At 43.3% G+C, this 19,412-nt stretch overlaps 1 protein-coding gene across 4 annotated transcripts in view; it reads right to left on the bottom strand.

The window, feature by feature from the left end:
* LOC110973398 (uncharacterized) overlaps nucleotides 1–16,206 on the bottom strand; it is a 61,931-nt gene extending 45,725 nt beyond the window's left edge. Inside the window, exons 1-4 of one of the 4 annotated variants that reach the window (XM_087147700.1) lie at nucleotides 14,802–16,206; nucleotides 8,794–9,013; nucleotides 8,071–8,550; nucleotides 5,054–5,175 (exon numbers count right to left, since the gene is read on the bottom strand). In XM_087147700.1, coding sequence (XP_087003826.1) covers nucleotides 5,054–5,175; nucleotides 8,071–8,147 — 199 coding nt within the window. In that variant the 5' untranslated portion in view covers nucleotides 8,148–8,550; nucleotides 8,794–9,013; nucleotides 14,802–16,206. The remainder of the gene's footprint in view (nucleotides 1–5,053; nucleotides 5,176–8,070; nucleotides 8,551–8,793; nucleotides 9,014–14,801) is intronic. The other 3 variants (XM_087147701.1, XM_087147702.1, XM_022224215.2) reach the window with 3 other exon arrangements.
* Between the last annotated feature and the right edge of the window lie 3,206 nt (nucleotides 16,207–19,412).

Genomic DNA, 19,412 nt, shown 5'->3' with positions numbered 1-19,412 from the left:
ATTTGACAAAAGAATTATGAATGCTGGATGCGCTAAGCGATTTTTTTTATTACACAGTTTCCATTCGATACTTCGTTAGCAGAAAAAAAAGTGGTTTTAATGGTTTAAAAGGGTTTTTTTTCTCATAAAACTCAAGCACACAGGAAAAGTTGACGAGACGATGGAAATCAAACAAAAAGTACAATCTTTCATGGGTGATCACAGATTCACACATAGATCCAACTTAAAGGAGATCATTGGATCACTTGAATCGAATCACTGAATGTCTGGAATGGAGTCTCACTGAAGTTGGAAAGCACGTCTGACATAATTATAAACATTGGCTTCACTAGTTCATTTTTTAAAAGAAGCGCTGAAGTTTGACCTGTTGTCCGCAACCAAGTGGTCACTGTATGTACTGTACATGTATATTCTCACATCTGTTACTGTGTGCGTGAGAATTATAGGCAGTGGCAGTCAAGATGAGGTGGAAAGGTGGAACCAGTTAGATTTCGTTCATCTGTCCGCCTTGAGCAGAAGCCCCCTCCCCCGGCGCGTCAGTCGAAAAGAGCCATGTTGGTGGGAAATGTTAATTGTGTTGGCAGTGATACGACGACAGCAACGCTTGCATTTCATAGTCGTTCGTAAACCAGCGAAGTGAGGCTCCCACCAAAGGAGCCGCCAGTGCTAGGAAAAATGCACCCTCTGTAGGTCCCGCTCGGGGCCAATGGGATGGTGGTCCCATCATTAGCAGAGATGCCGAGGCTTGCATTATTTAATTTCCCCATCAACACACCCTGGCCGAATTTCCATGGATTTCGAAAACCCCGTCACGCCGACCGGTAAAAGCCCGCGACAGCCCGGTGATCTCAGAGTACTGTGTAAAAAAAAAACGCAAAGAAAAATATTCGCGCCACGCACCCGATCAATGTACAAGCGGTCTCTCCCCCATCAACAAATAAGCACTCAGTAAGATCCAGGGATCACGGGGCTTCAAACTTCCGCGGGAAAATGGACTTGTGGACACGCTGCAGTTGAGCGACACGGTACAGTGACAATCGGAGGACGTGTTAGGGATGAGCAGAATATACGACTTAGCATTAACTGTACAGGAGTGCCGTTCGTTCATTGGACAGCCGGGAAGTCTCTGAATAGAGAGAAGCCCGTGACAGGAATACTGTTTTCAAGTAAACAGATTTCTCGTGTAGTGTACGTGACATGGCATTCCTTTCCCCTCTGCAGTAGACCAGAGGAATTTGCTAACCTTTTCAACAGCTTTCAATAAGGCGCCTTGTTAGGTTGAGTCTTTCCTATCTAGCTTCAATCAAAGACGTGTACAAGTAACACAGAAGTTTACACGTGCCTGTACTTCTGTGGCTTAAAAATATGGGGGACGACACAATGAGCCAGTTCGGTAGTTCAAAAAAGCAAGGTCATTCGAGAGCAAAGCACGCGCGCGAGTCAACGAAAGGCCGCGCTGATTGTGAAAACCTCGAACGCGCGTCCAAATGACCTCGGAAGCGCTTCATTTTGGGCATGCGTGGTTGGTTCATTAGATTCAGAAACCATTAATGAGTTGGCCAGGCACCATGCTCACGCGTAGTTGGTACGCACGCGTTACGTACCACTTAAATCATTAGGATGTCTTCACCTATCCAGTAAGTGTTTTGCCACGGCAGTAATGGTGTTTTCCCTAATACCTTTTTGGACCTAATGCATTTAATAAAGGGATTTTCTAGACGTTCTAGGGAGGGGAAATCGAATTTTGAAATTAAGTGCTACCCCCAAATACGTTTGATCCCTGTGTTTTACATGTAAAACGGACAAGTCTATACTTAAAGTGTATGATTAAGTTACCGTTATTTGGAAGGAGTAAGAAAAACGCCTCGGTTCATTTTAACCCATAAACAACCGCAATCCAATCTGCCTTTGTACGCAACGGGACCGAGCAAGTTCCACCTGGAGGAACCCCAAAAGTCCACCCACGTCTGTTGGTGCTCCTGTAGAAAATGAGTAAACATCAACCCCTCAAAGCCTCGCTGCCAAGGCAACAAATGCCCCACCAAAAACCGCATCCCCCGGGTGTCTCGATTTTCACCGGGATTTGGCCAGCCCGCAGGCTTAATGGATCGGGGAAGCCGGGCCGGTCTCCCCGGGGAACGGCGAAATTGCAGGAAAATGAGATAATCACTCGCGTGCTGGATTCCTGGCGAAGAGACGACACAGTCTCGACCGACGCAGACGGGAGAATGAATTTAATGGTTTTGGCGTTCCGACCACGCCGGAGTAGGATGCTGCTTCACGGATTAAGTCCCTAGTGAAGGGATGTACCACTGTTCGGCCGCAAAATTGCTTCCTAATTTGATTCATGGTAAAAGGCCAAGTGTATATGAATGGTGACGAATGGTGCTGCCGGAGAGCGACTATTATCTCCCGATTCTCGGCACAATGGCAAGGCCGCTTACTCTTGCCTTATTCCACTTCCCGGCGAAGTAGTAGTCAACAAAAGAACGCAACGACCTCACATTTTCAGGCAGTGCCATAACAGAGGCAGGATTTTCGGTTTCTCTGATATAATTTGTTCCGAGGAAGACCTTGTCCCATTTTATCTCATGCTTTCTTGAAAAATATTTTTTTAAGGAAAGCCTGCAAAAACACTGGAAAACAGACCGAGGATACAGTGAATTTCTGTATCTGTCAGGCCTCGATCTAGTAGGCAGCACGAGATAGTGTTTGCTGGCTTCGATACCCTGGGGATTCGTGTATGTGGTTGCATCTAGGCGGGTTTAACTGCCCAGCGACTTTCACGTTACACTGTATTTTTTCCACCATTTTTGAGGCCACATCCAAGGTTATTTACGGCACGCCCGAATCCTGGTATCGTGCCGATACACGCAATATACATATAGGACATGTGTAGGAATACATAGAATAGAAATTATCTCCAGGTATGTTTCAGAACCTACCGATAGGCCTATGTTCAAGTGTAAAACGCTGCTATGGGTATAACGAATCAACAAAAAACAGGGGGGGGGTTGGCGTGACACACCTCCTCCTGCTTTGCTTTCATCAGCATGGTACGTTTACCACATGCAAAGTTTGTCCTCGGGCAAGGTAACCCACAAGCAAAATTTACTCACTGCAGTGAACAAGGGTGAAATTTAATAACCCGTGCATAGCTTCAAACAAAATAATCCCCGGGTTGTAAATCGCGACACCAATTGGGGCTATCCAAACTTGTAGGGGGGAACAACACCAGGTTGCTGTAATGGCTCTGTCAAATGGGTGTGCCCTATTGTATATAGGTTTGTAAGAGCTTTGCAGACTATGGTTTGGATTTATGACGGACGTTGGCAACGACAACGCAGAGCAAGCTCAACATGGTTGACGGCTGTGTCGCTGTGTTGTCTTGGGGACGGCACAATACCGTGGGCAAACAACCGTCACGGGTCAGTCCTTCTTAAAATCCAATCCATCCAAGCAAAACCCATTACTGCAAATGGGCTAGACTCAAGAGAATGGAGCAACGGCTTATCATGCTACGGTTTTAACACCCACTGAAGTTGTATGCGAGCACACGCATGCAAATATTAATAAAATTGTGTTTGAAATGATAAAAACGAGAGACATATCACCCTAAACCGGTCGTTGTCAATGCACACGCATCAGCTGCGGTCAACTCTTATTTAGTCAACACACGTGGAACCGACGAAGGTCGGGTTCTATCGTAGAGTAAGGAACCTAGCTCTATGGTTCTATCAATCAGATTTGATAAACCAAGTGAGATAATGCCGCTTCGACATTAAAATACCCAGCAATCCGGATTACAACAAAAGCTGAATACTACACTCACGGCAAAAGCTTGACATGTCGACTGGACAAAAACCTGTTCTGCCCAAGTGCCAGTAAACAACACGCAGTCATTGTCAAAGAGGCATGTTTTCAGTTACAAGATTCATGTTTTCGGTGCCTATTCGAGAGAGATAGAAAAAAATCGGACATCTGCCCCAACAGCAATCGAACCAATACCTGTAACCCCCTGCTTACGGTAGGCCTACTTCTAAAAACATCTTGTCGGGAATGGCGGCCCCGCATGTTGGAGCTTAACTATTGATATAGCTAAGCTGTTGCCAATAATCTTGTCAATATACGATAAGGCAAGAGCTAGTTTTTGCCATCGTGACCAGAACCCAACAGAGTTTAACCAGTCCCCGATTTTTGTCACTCGAGTCGAGTCATGGTAAAATAGTGGCTCGAGTCGAGTCGAATCACTAAGCAAAGAGTCGACTAGAGTTGAGTCAAATATTTAGCTCGAATCATGACAGAGATATTAGAACACAAAACGACGGTTGTTACCAAGCGAAAAAGTAGAGTTTTTTGCGTTTTGAAAGTTAGCCCTGGGTTTTTACATGTGGTTACACCACATCTTGCTAAAACTTTCCTTTTATTTTACAGAATCGGGTCTTATTAACTTTCACTAGAGTTGGGTCTTCTGATGAGGGACTGGAGTTGAGTTGAATCACTTACACGTCGGAGTTCGAGTCGAGCTGAGTCGCCAAATATGTGACTTAAGTCGAACTCGAGTCGAGTCACTGAACCAGTGACTCAACCCACACATCCCGGTCGGCTGTTTTCAGTGCAACAATCTTGTCTTCTGGCACTGTACGAATGTACGAATTTTTTTGTCAACACCTATGACAAACGGAACTTGTTCTCTTCACTGCAAAGTGCAAAACACGTTTGGTGTCCGCCTTTTCTACACGTTTCACCAATGACATGCATTTGCGAACGTGTTTGAATTCTCAGCGGTTTCCCCAAACTTAACACACACTGGCATTCAAGCATATTCTGGACACATTTCAATAAAAAATATCAAAACACACCGTGGGTTGATCTGAACATGTTACAAGTCGGGGGAAAGGGGTTTAAACTCTGTTCGCGGTTTTTACAGTGTATGACCAGAGCTTTTAATGTCACAGTGATCAGGACCCAAACACCGAATGTCTTCAGTAATCAGCTAGGGCAGCAAATGAACAATGCATATGTGTTTTTTCACCAACTGTGTTTACCTTACATTGCCACTCTCCTGAGTCCTCTGCCCACGAGTCGGAAGGTACACATAAGCGCACGGACATGTAAAACTGCCACAAAACTGTGATAAGATGTACCCACGAATGTTCGAAAACCATGTTCATCCTGGCAAAAAGGACAAGAGAATCATCTTGGATTTGTCAAAGGTGTGGTGGCCCACATGATCGAGTTCAAACCGTTCTAATAATGTTAGTATACGTCTACATCTACCATTTTGCTATAACATAGCCAGTGGAAAATACAGTTCGATAAGCAAAGAAGGGGACTTTCTTTTCCTCAAAAACCGATTTCTTTTTCTTTCGTAAAGTTATCCTAACTGCCCCCTCCGAAAGGTGGTAGTACCCTTTCAAATGTGTGTTTCCAATTCCTTTACATGCGCCACTGAGCACGGCTTATTACATGTACATGTATTAGCAATCACAAGGTATGTTTGACACTGACAGGACGGCACTGGGCCGAACATTATTAACCTTTTACGGATTTACTTCAAACATCCTAATGTTTACTAAACTCGAGCGGGGTCAGGGCCCCCGGTGGACCGCCAACAGAGCAAGCAGAGAGTGCCGAGCTGCGGACCTACCTCCCGCTTAAGATTTTTTTTTCCAGAAGGTCGCCAACAGGCCCGAAGCACTGGGAACACTGAAATAAACATCTGCCGCTTTTGCTTCTGCCTCAACCGGTGGCATTCCATGTAAGAAGTAGCAATCTTATGCAAGACTGTTTAGGGGGGGGGGGGTATTAAACTGACATGAACTGGATAACTTAAAACGATCTTTTCGCCAAACGCGTCGACCTGTCTATGACCATTCAGGACTTTCTAGATTCTGGTCTAAGGCATGTTTGGTTCAATGGATACCGACTGCGCACCGTGGAGACTGAATTTTGCAAAAGAGTGCAAAATCCACCCTAAAAAAAGAGCAAGGCCTTTATATAACTACTCCGAATGAGTGAAAAACCACCATGAGTAAAGTAAAAACCACTCTAGAAACAGTAAAAACCACCCCAAAAGAGTGAAGGTTCCGCTCTGACAAAGAGCTATACAAAGGACAAACCAAAAAGGAGTTATTCGTTATATGGCCTCTGATTTCACTCTTTTGGAGTGTTTCTTTAAGTCAGACAACAAGGATTCGTGTGGTGACTGTAGTTATTTGCAACATGAAGACTTGCAAATTCATGGATATGGCAGTCTCAGTGTCATTACATGTATTTACGTCATTATTTTTTTCTGCGTGTACAAGTGTTCATTAGTCATCATAAGGAACTTGCTTATCATGAAAGCAGGGAGTAACTTTTGCCAAATTTAGCTTTCAAATTCTTAAAACTACGATGTACCCTCTTTAATGAAATACAATCAATGCCCCTCGTGAATGGGAGACGAACGCTTATAACGTCCCTGCTGTAAATTGCACGTTCCAGTCCAGTGTTCTGATCTTCTGAGCCTGGGATGTTTTCCGCATGCTCTTTGAAGTTTGAAGGTACCAGACGTCAGTGGCGTAGGCTTATCCAGTGGGGGCAGGGAGGTCGACTTGCCCCCCCCCGGACGGATTTTGTTTTAATAAATAATACTTCACAGGAAAGCAGCTTATTTATCATATAGTAGCACCAAAATCCTCAGAAAACAATACCACGAAATAAAAGCAAGGATGTCGAGACCGTAAGTAAGGCTTTTGATATTTTCTCCCCAACGTCATGTTGAATGAGCCCGAAGCCACATTCACTTTTGAGTTTGCCTCCCTCCCCACACACAAACTGCAAGTGTGTAAACGCCTTCAATCGTGGACTCCCTCTTGTTCCTCTTTTGTTCATACTTTCACTTTTTCGGAAGACCTCCCATGTGTTTTGTACACGTTTTCCAACCGTGGACTCCTCGGCAACCGTGGACCCTATTGTTCCCTATTGTTATAGGTCCACGATTTGAATGTGAATACAAACTCACGCCAAAAGCTGGATACGCCGCTGCCAGGCGTGCCTACGTACCCATGGTTTCATAAACCATAGCGAAGGTGTAAATCAGGCAGGAGAAATATTTTTTGTCAGTGTTTGCATGGTACTCATTACAGTATCGCGAGCAAGAAGAAAAAATCTTCACAGAATGGTTTCCATTTTTACTTCCGATAGCCAACTAAGAACACGGGTTTATTATGCGTTGGATACGAACGAGTAAAATATGCCTCACTGAAATGTCACAAAATCAGAAAGGTCATAAAGCCGGGCCGTCTTTGTGACAAGCAAGATCGCAAGAGCACAATGTCGGGAGACTTTGTCAACAAGTGATTTTAAAAGTAAAATGTGTCATGGGACATGCTCCGGGAAAGTGAAGGTCATAGACATTGAATAACATCGCCCACCCTGCACAGTGAATTCATGCCACCCCTGTGTGTATTGTAGGAGGAGGCCTGTAATGAGTTAGTTCAATATTTCAAAAAGCCGGCAACCGGGAGAGCTGCTTATAAGCACAGAATCTGCTTAAGCACAAAAAAACCCTTGTTTAACAAATCAAACTCTTTGCGATTGTCACGCTAACCAAAAGACAGGTAAATCCAAAACAAGAAACTCTGGCTGGTAACCTGATCTGTCAATCAAGGTTTTTTCGCTTAAGCAGCACTATGAAATTGCCCTCCCCCGGCTCTTTTGGGAATAAAGCGCGCGCGAGTAAGCGTATGACCCCGCCGATGGGCAGACTATTGTGCGCACGCGTGACTGTTCCCTAATATAACCTCGTGCTGAGCATGCACTGTTGGAATACCGAAAGGGCTCATTATATCATTATTTCTGACTTTCGTGGCGGAATTGGTTAGATCCCACCATTTCAAAGCTTTAAAGGACTTCATTGAACACAAATCAATTCCCACTATGTCTGAAATTGCAAAATCTACTCAAATTACTAAGTTGGGGTCCACAACCAGAACAAAATTCGGGACGTCATTTACTAACACTATTACTTTTTGGACAACAAAACGAACTTGTCAGGAGACTGTGATCAAGTCCCCTTCAACTTACTGAACTGCGTGTTTGTGCCACTGTCGGTGATCTGATTGGAGTAAACAAACACGACTAACACAGTTTCCAGATGTCATTCGCTGAACCAAGCTGCCTCTGCCAATACAATTATTTTTCTGTCCAGAAAGCAGGAGGAACTCTTTCTATAAAAGGGAAGTTCTGGGTGTAAATTAGACTGGTAATCATGCCTTTTAGTGATTCAGGAGGAGTTCTTATCAGCACGTGGAACACCCTACAGATTGGAAGCGGAATCGAATCTGGTTATTCCCATGGCTGACTGGAAATTGTAAAGAAATGAACTTTACTCCGGGAAAACTGTTTGTGTAACATTGCACACACGTGCACGCACTTCTGGGGAAGTTGTGGGTGGTGTGTTAATAATGAGAACATTTTGCCGAGTAACCGCTTCCTGTGTTGATGAGATTCCTTGACACCCAAGTACGCTGTTGCAGGAGGGGAGGATATCCTCCGGCACTTTTTCTGATGAGCAAAAAAAAATTGAGCAGATTGTGAAGAATTTTTAGGATTTCCCAACGACAAAATGCTTGCAACATCACCATGAAGGGAAAACAATTTTTAAAATCCATAAATGTACCATTCTGTATAAATTGACACGCATCACGTAAGTAATTCTTTATCATGAACATAGCTCTCTGTAAATCGTATGTGGTAGCCCCCCCCCGCTTTTCAAATTTCCATGGTCACCCAAGTCATCTCACTCACCTTTCCCACACCAAAATTTCCAGCATAGGTTTACGCCACTTGGCTGTTGCAGTGAAGTCGCTCGTGGCATAGCAGAGGGAGGTTTTTTCTGTTCAAAAACTTTGGGCACGAGATTGCACGGAAACCAATACCACAGAGCTAGACCGTACACGGACCCCTCACAACATGAGGGCAGTTGGTGATCACCACGGCCAAGGCTGCGAACCTTGTCCAGGATTTCCTGTGTACCAGGAAAAATGTAAGATACTGAACGTCACGAAGCTTGCGGCCATTGTTGTGCGAAAGGCCAGTTTAGAAACAAAGTTCGCTTCCTCTTTAGGTCACTGTGTATGTGCAGGTTCACGGGGAGCAACACCATACCGGCAGAGCTTATAACATTAGAAAAGATCAGTCGGCAAGCTACAATTCAATATTCACAAGTTGTGTCGATGCGAAATTTTGCGCGAGGTCACACAAGCAACAATGGCAAACTAACAAATGGCGAGACGGTACACAAACTACTTCAAATATCTGATACAATTCAACTAGCAACGGCCCAGCCAGTCCACCTGCTGAAATGTATACCCAACATTGATTCGTGTGTAGGTCAAAATGACGAGCCATTTATAATGTAGATTATGGCCAGACGGAAATTGCGGTTCTTCAGAAGGGAGGTGGCGACTGTTCAGATCAGTTTTACGCGGTGCAAATTGAATAGCTCGGCCCAGCGACTGATTTCCTTGATATCCTAATTAGTTTTGCCCACGACAATCCGTTAAGTAACAAATTGAATCTATCCCTGTGGCATTTATCACACCCGATTTGTCAATTTCCCAGGGCTGTGTACACTTCAGCGGCAGACGCTCTACGAATAAAGGTCAAGGGTCATGCAATAACAGGGGCAGCCAGAAAAAAAGTCCAGTGCAGTAGCGTTTTTCTCGTGTCCACCAGCTCTTAGAATCCCACAATCCTCGTGATCATTCTTGAGATTCTTTATTGTCCTTTGATGGCCCAAGAAAAGTTCTGTTAAACTGAACTGATTGAGAATTTTATATATTAAATTCAACTGCATTATAAAAGGGGCACAATGTTGTCCAAGTACGAGAATAAAGCCGAATGAATACCAAGAGGCAAGGGCCAGCGATCCTTTGCACTCAAAGCACGTTACACTCCTCTCTTACAACTATTAACAACAACGCAACTTTTAACAAGTGGCCTTCAACTTGCTTGAACTCAGTTCATATGTAAAAACTAGTTTGGGACACAATGACGCCAGGAACTCCAAATTCACCTCGGAAGTCTCGCCGTGAACACAAACCCTGGCTAAGTTACATAGAAGACAAGTTACTCGCTCAGGCCGATGATGAAATGATTTACGTAGTTCCCCGGTGAGTCACTGAAAATGAATAGCTATTACGAGTTTGGTAATAATACAGATATTAATTGTTATGTTTACTTTCTAAAATGTTCGGTCGCGTAACCAATTCAATGTGCCAAAATAACTGTAACGAGATAAGCTCTAGTTTATTATTAAAATAAAGAAAATTTTACCCCCAGATTATTTGTGACCGCAAAGGGTTGGCATGGCAACCACCAGCCAACTTACAATTACGGATCATTCCAATAACAGTTTACAAAATGCTAATGTTAATGGCAATTCCCAACGCGTAGTTTTATAATTGTCGCCGCGCAGTAACAGATTAACCAGCCACTGCAAAATCATAGTACCCATAATGCGACTCATCTGTCAATGACAATGGACGCATGAGGGCCGTGTTACATGAGCCCTTAGAGGATATACGTATTCACACACAAACAGCTCAATTGATCCAGTGCGGTCACTGTTCATACATAAAAGTGCATTGGCAAAACAAAACGAAAAGGAGCAAGACACTAGGCTCAGGGAGAGATAAAATGAAATAAAATAAGCTTTTATGTTTCCGACGTACTTTGTACAGCTAGCACTCGTTTCGTCAACACGGGATTGGTATTATCAGAGCCGTTGCTAGGCATTTGTTTGAAAGACATTAATATCTCTCAAGCAATAATAATAATTATAATAAATTAACATTTGTATTGCGCGGTCTTCATGACAATGATCGTTCGAGCATTACATAAAGTACTATTAAAATTACTTAAAAAGAAGACTAAGACCATTTACAATAAAACTACATGTACTTTATTTTAAAAATGTGTCAAAAAGACTTAAACAAACATCAATACATGGGAAGTATTACAAATAACCCTCCCCCCCACAAACACACAAAGGCACCAAGTTAAGACTTGAAAGAAAAAAAAAGAAAGAGAAGCTAAAGTAAGACTTGTGAGGATGATTTCAATTTACAATTTTAAACACTGAAAAATTAACCATAAACTTAGTTAAAAGCCAGTTTAAAAGGATAGGTCTTTACTTTACGCTTAGAAATAGCGATGGATTGCGATTGTTGGAGATCAGCAGGCAACTTTATTCCATAGTTCAGGGACTGCACATAGAAAAGATCTAACCCCCCCTGTTTTTAACATTCTACACTTAGCATTTTCCAAACACACCTTATTGTTAGAACGTAAACAGAAAGTAGATGCCTCCTTAACACCAAGATCACCGATGTAGGCTACTTGGGGGCCAGACGGTGGAAAGTTAACAGGAGTATTTTAAAATCTATACGGAATTTCACTGGCAGCCAATGTAACTGACGCAAGACCAGTGATATATGGTTGAATTTCTGTGTGTTGCTAACAAGCCTAGCAGCTGCATTGAGAACTCCTCGTAAGTTAGCTAATTCAGAGGTGGGTAAGCCATACAGAAGACTATTACGTAGCAGCTATGAATACGCACCAAACATCCGCGATTCAAAGCTAAATTATCACAAAATGTTTCGGAAATCGAGTGCTTCAGTGGAGTGTCTGTTTACACAAGTATCCTGCCTCTAAAAGACATGACATCTGAGTGAGCGTTTGACTATTGGCACTGCTCCATTTCAAATTGATATCACAAAAAATTCCAAGGGGTCCGTTAAACACCGTTTGATCATTTCCTGAAATCAGCGATATGGACCTGATCAGACGAAAACTGTTATCATCAATGCTTTTTACGTAACTCTCGTTTAATTGATAGAGTCATGCAGTCAATCTGGAGTATGACCCACTTACACTTGACAAAATGATCTGGCGTGTTTGTAGTCCTGCATTATAAAACAGGCCAAGAAATCTGGACTTGAGATTTCACACATCGACAAGCAAAAAAAACCGAGAATACCAACTCACAGCAAGTAAATATTACTACGGCACTCCTGTTGAAAAGAAAAGTAAATAAAACTTTTCAAATGAAATGCTTTATGAACACCCAGTTCAGAACGTATGCCGATTCAAAGGCAGCCCCTCAGAGAGAAAAGACCGTTCATTCCATCATTAAGAATGAAATGTGAAGGGAAATTTACCAACTCAAATTGCCCACTCAAGTACTTGAGGAGGGCCTTAATAGACACTGGGTGAAGTCCATGACCGGCAAAAACACGCATGGACAAAATAACTGGCCACCGAGGCCTGGGAAACATATAAAGGTTTTCCAGCACAGTCAGGTTGGTGATTTCTTCTATAATGATTCCCTCAAGGGTATAGATTGAAGAAAGAAAACTGGACAAAAAACGCCTGCTGGATCTCAGACACGACGGAGTGAAGTCCTGACTGCTCGAGGCAGCAGGTAAGCTGATTCAGCTCACGACTCCCGGAGTCAAGAGGGTAGAACGGCTGCCGAAGTAGGCTTCGTTGAGAATAAGCATGCAAATAATTGTAAGACACAATTCTCGCCAAAGAACGCTGTTCCAAAGTCCTACCCCTCCCCCTCGATTCACTGCTGCTTATCCTGAAAATGTCTTGTCAAGTTATCCTACTGAAGTCGGTCAACAAAATCAGACCGATAAAGTCGCGCGTGTAGCTGCATCTCGCAATAGAGGAATATACCAATACTAATGCAAATCTGAGTAGAAACACAAATTAGTGCTCACTCACCTGTGATCGTCTCATAGAAAATTCAGAAGGGAACATTGATTTTTAAATGAGCATTGTAGGCCTATGCGGTGCATCATACTGCAGCGTATATGCCTACGGGTCAGGTACGGCGAGGACATGTTCAAACCCGCTTCATCTAACCGACCTAATCGAAACGTTTATATTTTACAGAAATATTTCGCACCAAATGTTGTATTCTAATCACATCATTTTGAGTATGGGAGGACTTTTTAATTGCCACTCAAAGCATGTGTGTCGCAGAAGAAAGGGCTTCTTGGCAAATGTCCGATAACGAGCGCGGGACGATATGTATACAGAGCTGCGCCAATCGCAAACTGATAACATTCGTCAGGTTTGGTCAAGCCCATGATGGCAGAGCAAACACACTCCACTTGAGAAAAACTGTTGACTCTGTCAAAATGGGAAATTGCCAGCTGCCAACAACAGTGGGTGAGTCACGGTTCCGCATGTAACTCGACGGGGGCAAGGAGAAAAGAAAGAAGACATCGCGTCAAAATGAAAAAAAGTATTATTCATCTAGGGCCGATTGGTCATTTAATATATCCGTGGTGGTACTGCATCTAGCACGCTAGGCCCTAATTAACTGCCATGCAGGGTTCTTCAGAAAAGTACAAACGTCTATAATAATTCTACGATGTCAGGAAAAAGGCCTCTGAGAGTTTAGGAGGGCCAACATCATCAAGCAGGACTTAACTGCGCAGTATTTTGAACAGAGGTGTCAATCAATGACACGATGGCCGTTAAACAAGGACATGTAGCCACTCACCCACCTTTTAAACTGCCCGACGCATTTCTGATTCCTTTTGCATTTAAGCATAAGAGGTCTAAAAATACGCCTGGCAATGTCATACTCCTAGCCTTTTTGCAGTCGTATTTTCGCATTGATGCCTGCACGGTCTCTTATGTGAAAAAAATGGTTTTCACGCTATTGAGTGAAAAAGAGGCATGTTGCCAGGCCAATGCGCAGTGCCGAACTCAGACCTAAACCAGTACACAATATATGAGAATTAGGTAAGCCAATAGACTTACTATGTTTTTGTCATATTTGGTCCTGCCAATGGCGAGTTATATCTACGCTGTAGCTAGTTTTCCTCGAGTCCATTTCTCTACATCAGCAGAGGAATGAAAGTGCTTCGAATTTGAATTTAGCGACAAATCCCACTGGTCATATCTTTCACTTCAGACTTAATGTCCTGTGTAGATGTAATGGGCGCTTCGAATTGAGGCTATTGGTATCGGGTTCACTCCCCCTGCAACTGGGCGTTTGTTTTTTTTTTCAAATTCTACATGTACCACAACGCGGGCGACGATCATGTTGTTGTTAAAAAAATTAAAAGTGTCAAGGCCATTTTCAAGTGAAGAGTTGGCAATGTTTTGACACCGTTGCTGAGGCCGTACGTGTCACTTTTGTAATGCGCTTCGCATGTAACTCGGTAACTATACACACGCGTGAGACTGCCCCTTTCAATGGCAGTTTATGACGTGAATTGTCAAAATAAAAATTGAATATCCAGTTCACAGATCATTAGGCATAATAATATCCAGATGTTGCATGCTCTTCAAGACAACAAATGTCTTCTACGAATAAAACACAGTGTTGGCCTAAGCACAGCACTTTGCTAAGCAACGGCCCTTCCTTTTAAGAGCAGGTGGCCGGCCACAAGCGCCAAGAAAACACAGTCAGTAAAATCGTGGAGACCCGTATGACTACTTACGCCATGGAAATCTACGTGGAATTGTAACTAAAGTGTAAATTAGACACTATTGTACTTTGTAGACCAAATTTACTATATAGCAATTACGAATGTTGTTCGAAACCAATTCTCAGAAACGTAGGTTTCTGGTAAAAATACCTCTCTGAGAATCTGAGAAACGTGGAAAGAAATACGACTGCATTAAAGAAATATCTGCCAAAGTCAAAAGCTGGTTCGAAGCCAAAAGCATATACATAACGATAGGATGCAGTATTATAAAAAAAAAACATATGAAGTTTCACTTACCGAGCAGAAGAGCAATGGCTAACCATTTGTAGCACGTGCACAGATCCATACCTGGATTCGACAGCGTGTATGACCTTGCTACCACAGCCGCGGGTGTCAGTCGCAAGAACGCAGCGACAGTATTTGGTGTTTGGTTGCCGGCCGGATTGATGTGAGCACGGACCGTGATGTGAATGACCGCCAACAATCACTGACCGTTTGTGCCTCCTGTCGGTTCGGTTCTGAAGCAACGAAGCTCGCCTGACAACCGGTACACAAACACCGGTGATGACCCAATTTCGGTCGGGCACCACAATTACATTGATCTCGTGGCTAACTATATCAATCCAATCACTCACGCTCTTGGTTTTTGAGGCTTCAATTTCGAATGGCCCCAAATAAAAGGAGATTAAGCCTCACGAGCAAAAGGACACATTTTACAAGCTCGGCACAGGAATGCTGTGTCATGTCGATGTTCTGGCAATTGACATGGGTTCCAGCATGCACGTGCGTATATGAACGAGGTTTCAGTCACACATCCACCCCCATTGCACTCAGTGGAGTTCCCCTTCAGGGTTCCCGGTACAACGTGTTGCGAAGGCTCCACACGAAATGGAAATGGCTCGCTGCGTACACGCCTCCTGTGTAACAACCGAGTCAGTGCCAGCCACGCAGACACACTGAACCCCTGGCTAATAGAAAAGCCGCAAAAAGGCCAAATGGTGCCAACGACAGCCAATGATCAACGCGCCTTCCGTCCGCCAATTCTCTGACTAAAGTACTCTTCGTCCATCAAAGTCGACTGGGGATTTGTCCATTTACAATCCCGGGCGGCCAAGCCAGGAGCAAGGGGAAACAAAGACGCAACCGATTGGCTTGAAATCTGTGGTGTGACTATAATTGAGAATACATGTACTCATGTTTTCCCCGTGTCTCGTGCAAGGCCTAGTGCGCTTTGACAAATGAGCACGTCTTGTTATCCCTACAATGTAGTACAACGGTTTCTTCCGGGTTGGTGCGCTCTGGTCACAGGCCGTCACGCAGGCTGGCTGACTTTGTAGATACCGCAGCTTGTAGTAATTTTCCGGTTCTGATGCAGCAGTGGTACTGTGCATGTGATAAGCAAGCTGTCGGAACAGGCAGAGCACACTGCCTGAGCTCCTAGCAGCAACCACAAAGTGTTGGACGTGGTTTGCGTGAAGTGGAAAAGAGACTTGCCATTCACGAGGTACTCATGTACAGTATATTCAGCCGGTATACACGTCTATAGTGCAGCAGCATATCACTCAAAAAATGGAAATAACGCACTCGGGCGTCCCGCGGGTCCTGACCGTCGCTGGGCCGCGTTTCCCCATTGTTACCGACTGCTCATTACTTCGTAGCGTGCCCGGCGTTCACACTGCCGGCGGGGACCCGCAATTGATTCTAGCAGAATTTCTACCTCCACCACCGTTTCCACTCTATAGCCGGAGTGCAAGTTTAAAAGGGGATTTCTCATTCATTATGAATGCGGGAAAATTAAAGATGCATAATTGGTGACCTTGTGGCTCTCTCAGTGCATGAAAATATTTAAAATGAAATTATTATGTATATTTCTATCTAACAAATGACCTGGCTTCTAGTAGCGCTGTGTACTGAAATTATCCAGATCCTAGTTGTTACGGAGTAGGCGTGTACAAAGAAAGGTACCTCCATAGTTTTATCCTTTACAGCTATTTTATTAGTGAAGCTTCTAGGTAAATATCAGCAAATGAGCACAAGGTCAAGTGGATATTCCTCCACTGCCTATTCTTAATTTGGGGTAAGAAAACCGAACGGTAGAGAGCAAAATTATCACTCTTGAACAAAATATGAACCATACTGATTGAGCCGCGGGACAGACATGAAATTCTTCAACATCGGAAAGTGTTTATTTGCCCTTCTAAGTTGTATCTTTCTAGCAAGCCCCACAGTCAATATGAATTCTGACCAGAGACAGTATAAAATAAAATGAAGTTATAATAATGAAAAAAATGCGAAAATTAAGGCAACCTAACGCTTTCCCTCACCCTCTGAAAAAGAAGCCAATGTGTTAACAAAGATAGCTTTGGTTGATCATTTGTCACTTTTATTACACAGACCTTCAGAGAAAAGGGATCATATTTGAAATTTGGGGGGGGGGGCGGATATATGTGTGCTCGCCTGCCTGTCCTGATCTTTCAGGATGGATAGAACCGGACCATCGCAAGAGGGCGCCCTTCTGTTCTTTCCGTTCGCTCAACATGGGCACACACAAGTTCGAGTGCCGACAGTATGTCAAGACCAGTGGCTTTGTTTCTGATAACCTTAGTATTGTTCAATTAATTCTGTCTTTTACTTCTTTTTAGCGGATAAATATTATTTTGGCCTGCATTTTGCCACGAATATCGAGTTTAATTCCAAACTGCGTTTGATTTTGTCGTGACGCGTGGATCACCTGCCGGCTAGCTCCAAGTATCGAATTTTTCGGAATGGTATTGATTTTCACAAAGTGGCTACTGTGTTCTTTTTGATATTTTGATACCCCACGAGTAATTCACAATATGAGGTGCCAAAATCATTGGATCATTAAATACAATTAGATTTGAGCCACTTTTGTCACAACGTGCTGCATTTGGCAATAAATTGGACAAGGTGCCTCGTTGGAGGGTTTCGGAACCGATTATAGAGGCATTTCTATATTTCACGAATGTAAAACCTATGTAGATGGCATTTACATTTAGACCTGCATGGGCCGGGAATTCGAATAACCATTTTTTTTAAAGGAAATTGGAAGAAGGAGAAAATAGACAAAACCTTGTCACGGTCAAGACTTGAAAATTAAAAACAAAATTCTTCTAAATGGTCATAATCTTGAAAATACACGCAAGGCCACAATCTTCATGAGTGTCACCAGGCGGCGCTATTTCTCTCCAATTTGGCTCTGTTTTCTATGGGCGCCTTCAGTGGACTGGAACCGAATAGGTTCTGTTTGTGACACTTGTCTAGCGCCCCCGTAGCCTTCTCCCTGTATAATTAACGTTGGTGGATGGGTATAGGTCTCTGCGTGCCCAAATTCAACGTACAAAAATTTCACCAGAAGCGTCGGAGCGTGTTTCGCATGTTGGAAAGGCGGACTTCATGCGGGCATACTGTGAAGCTTCCAGAATAAGGACGAAGTTCCAGCGGCATCGCCGGTGGCGTGACTGGGGTGAAATTTTTGGATGAGGAGAGGCAACCGGGGTGCACGTCTTTTTTTTTTAATTCAAGGGGGCGCTGACAGCAAATGAAACGCAACTTGTACTTAAGACACTTTCACTTTGCAATACAATTTCATACGGGGGGAGACCATGGGACGGACAAAGACATCTGTAGGGGAAGGGACGTGCTCCCCCCCCCCTTCCATGCCAATGGACGCTGGAGTGACGCAGGATTGTAATCATCAGTGCAGAAATAGTCTGCAGTGCCACCAATTCGGGCCATATAAAAAGTCCAAATTTCAAGCACCCGATATTGTGTGGGAAATTACTCAAGAATAGCTTTCAGCAAACACAGAATCACTTGATTGACAAACGGAATCAGCATTATGCTGTGCGTTTACGGTGGCCTTACAGCTTCTGCCATCACCCAATCAACAAACACACTCAATGACTGAGTACCAAAATAAACGTTAAAGTTGTTGCAAGAATCACAGCTGCTTGCTTCAGTGGTTTCCATTCTGCCATGCTGGGTCTACGGCGGACAAGACAAATATGGCATTATCACGGTAAAGGGGTATTGTTTTTGCCGTTTCCTTATTGTCAACTTTCTTATCTGGCCGGATTCAGTGACATCAGCCTTTCCACGCAGTTCGATTGCATTTCCCCCATTTTTCTTCTTTCTGAACCGCAGTCTTGTTATTAAAATATGCTATTCTGAAGAGGCCGAACTTTCTCAGGTCTCTAGCATCTGTTAACATTCTCACAAACGAGTGCTTAATAAAGGCTGGATTCGACAGACATGTTGCAATTGCACCACTAAAACGTATAACTCATAAAGTCGAGCATCCACAGTTACCCTACTGAGGAAAGATACATGTACTAGGAAAATAACTGAATATGCCATACGAACAGCAAATTATTGTCTCGGCCGGACGACTAAACTAAAAAGCAACAGTTACCTAGCCAACCAATTAATAGCTGGCCAGATTGCCACCTGATAATTGATTAAGCAAAACCGACAAAAACAAAACAAAATTTCAAAAGACTGAAACAAACGAATCCCAAAAATTTACCAACGCGTTGAAAGCAAAAGAAAAACAGACAATCAAAATATTTCAATGTGTATCACATACCTCTTTTATCAGCAGCCCAGACATAAGAACAATAATAATTTAGAAAGTAAAATATTGACAAGGGTGTCTTAATACTTTAAGATGCTTTAATGTTATATAGAAACAGAAACAATTCAACCATCAATCTTGACCACTGTATACAGAATAAACCAGTACTTACGTTGATGAGCACAAGTCTCATCATTTTCCTCAAAAAGGAATAAATTCCTCATTGTAAGGCGTGCAATTAAAAGTATGAACACTTGACTGTTTGAAGACCAAACAGAACTTCGGACTGACAAGAGAAAGCTGTAAGTAGATGA

The sequence above is a fragment of the Acanthaster planci genome, linkage group LG17 (genome assembly GCF_054643075.1).
Source record: "Acanthaster planci isolate LZ-2023a linkage group LG17, COTS_SCS, whole genome shotgun sequence".
Lineage (NCBI taxonomy): Eukaryota > Metazoa > Echinodermata > Asteroidea > Valvatida > Acanthasteridae > Acanthaster > Acanthaster planci.
Note: the sequence above shows the minus strand (reverse complement) of the source record. Positions and strands in the feature narration are given on the sequence as shown.